The 2,500-nt window shown below is 65.8% G+C and overlaps 1 protein-coding gene across 1 annotated transcript in view; it reads left to right on the forward strand.

The window, feature by feature from the left end:
• LOC122248601 (Kainate-type ionotropic glutamate receptor subunit 1D) overlaps window positions 1-2,500 on the forward strand; it is a 247,780-nt gene that overhangs the window by 225,427 nt on the left and 19,853 nt on the right. The window contains exon 15 of the mRNA XM_086545674.1: window positions 271-409. Within this exon, the coding sequence (XP_086401800.1) occupies window positions 271-409 (139 nt within the window). The remainder of the gene's footprint in view (window positions 1-270; window positions 410-2,500) is intronic.

Genomic DNA, 2,500 nt, shown 5'->3' on the forward strand with positions numbered 1-2,500 from the left:
CATCATCATCATCATCATCATCATCATCATCATCATCATCATCATCATCATCATCATCATCATCATCATCATCATCATCATCATCATCATCATCATCATCATCATCATCATCATCATCATCATCATCATCATCATCATCATCATCATCATCATTGTTATGATGATCATCGTTATTATTGTTCCCTCATATGTGACTTACCAATGCATCTACACACTCGACTCCCTTTCCATCCACCCTCGTCAAGCCGTCCTCGCCATTCTCTCCCGCAGGCATAAGCATCTTGTACCGGAAACCCACCAGGAAGCCACCGAACCTCTTCAGCTTCCTGTCTCCTCTGTCCCTGGATGTCTGGCTGTACATGGCGACCGCTTATCTTGGGGTGTCGCTGCTCCTGTTTGTGCTGGCGAGGTCAGTTATGCGGTTCCCTCTGTTGGAGAAAGTGGGAGGGAGGGGGGGAGAGGGAGGGGGGGAGAGGGAGAGGGAAAGGGGGGAGGGAGAGGGGAAGGGGGAGGGAGAGGGGAAGGGGGGAGGGAGAGGGGAAGGGGGGAGGGAGAGGGGAAGGGGGGAGGGAAAGGGGAAGGGGGAAAGGGATTGTGGAGAGAGAGAGAGAGAGAGAGAGAGAGAGAGAGAGAGAGAGAGAGAGAGAGAGGAGAGAGAGAGAGAGAGAGAGGGGGGGGGGGGGGGGGGGGGAGGGAGAGGGGAAGGGGGGAGGGAGAGAGGGGGGGGGAGAGGGGGGGGGGGGGGAGAGGGGAAGGGGGGGGGGAGAGGGGAAGGGGTGAGGGAGAGGGGAAGGGGTGAGGGAGGGAGAGGGGAAGGGGGGGGGGAGAGGGGAAGGGGTGAGGGAGAGGGGAAGGGGTGAGGGAGAGGGGAAGAGGCAAGGGAGAGGGGAAGGGGGGAGGGAAAGGGGAAGGGGGTGAGGGAGAGGGGAAGGGGGGAGGGAGAGGGGAAGGGGGGAGGGGGGAAGGGGGGAGGGAGAGGGGAAGGGGGGAGGGAGAGGGGAAGGGGGGAGGGAGAGGGGAATGGGAGAGGGAGAGGGGAATGGGAGAGGGAGAGGGGAAGGGGGGAGGGAGAGGGGAAGGGAAGGGAGGGAGGGGAGGGAAGGGAGGGAGTAAGAGGGAGGGAGAGGGGAAGGGAGGGAGGAAGAGGGAGAGGGGAAGGGCGGGGGGGAGGGAGAGGGGAAGGGAGGGAGGGAGAGGGGAAGGGGGGAGGGAGAGGGAGAGGGGAAGGGGGGGGGGGGGGGGGAAGGGGGGAGGGGAGGTGGAAGGGGGGAGGGAGAGGGGAGGGGGGGAGGGAGAGGGGGGGGGGGAGGGGAGAGGGGGGCGGAGGAGGAAGGGAGAGGGGAGGGGAGGGAGGGAGAGGGGAGGGGAGGGAAGGGAGAGGGGAGGGGGGGAGGGAGAGGGGAAGGGGGAGGGGAGAGGGGAAGGGGGGAGGGAGAGGGGAAGGGAGAAGGGAGAGGGGAAGGGAGAAGGGAGAGGGGAAGGGAGAAGGGAGAGGGGAAGGGAGAAGGGAGAGGGGAAGGGAGAAGGGAGAGGGGAAGGGAGAAGGGAGAGGGGAAGGGAGAAGGGAGAGGGGAAGGGAGGAGGGAGAGGGGAAGGGGGGAGGGAGAGGGGAAGGGGGGAGGGAGAGGGGAAGGGGGGAGGGAGAGGGGAAGGGAGGAGGGAGAGGGGAAGGGGGGAGGGAGAGGGGAAGAGGGGAGGGAGGGGGGTAGGGGGGAGGGAGAGGGGAAGGGGGGAGGGAGAGGGGAAGGGGGGAGAGAAAGGGGAAGGGGGGAGGGAGAGGAGAAGGGGGGAGGAAGGGGGAAGGGGGGGGGGGGGAGGGAAAGGGGGGGGGGAGAGGGAAAGGGAGGAGGGAGAGGGAAAGGGAGGAGGGAGAGGGAAAGGGAGGAGGGAGAGGGGAAGGGGAGGAGGGAGAGGGAAAGGGGTGGAGAGAGAGGGAAAGGGAGGAGGGAGGAGGGAAAGGGAGGAGGGAGAGGGAAAGGGAGGAGGGAGAGGGGAAGGGAGGAGGGAGAGGGGAAGGGAGGAGGGAGAGGGGAGAGGGGAAGGGAGGGGGGAAGGGGGGAGGGAGAGGGGAAAGAGGGAGGGAGAGAGGAGGGGGGAGGGAGAGGGGAAGGGGGGAGGGAGAGGGGAAGGGGGGAGGGAGAGGGGAAGGGGGAGGGAGAGGGGAATGGGAGAGGGAGAGGGGAATGGGAGAGAGAGAGGGGAAGGGGAGAGGGAGAGGGGAGAGGGAGAGGGGAATGGGAGAGGGAGAGGGGAAGGGGAGAGGGAGAGGGGAAGGGGGGGGGGAGAGAGGGAGGGGGGGAGGGAGAGAGGGAAGAGGGGAGGGAGAGGGGGAAGGGGGGAGGGAGAGGGGGAGGGGGGAGGGAGAGGGGGAGGGGGGAGGGAGATAAAGAGGGAGGGAGAGGGGGAGGGGGAGAGGGAGAGGGGAAGGGGGGAGGGAAAAGGGAAGGGGGAGGGAGAGGGGAAGGGGGGAGGGAGAGGGGAAGGGGGGAGGGAAAAGGGA

The sequence above is a fragment of the Penaeus japonicus genome, unplaced genomic scaffold, assembly GCF_977035675.1.
Source record: "Penaeus japonicus unplaced genomic scaffold, GWHDUDI00000001_assembly GWHDUDI00000016, whole genome shotgun sequence".
NCBI lineage: Eukaryota > Metazoa > Arthropoda > Malacostraca > Decapoda > Penaeidae > Penaeus > Penaeus japonicus.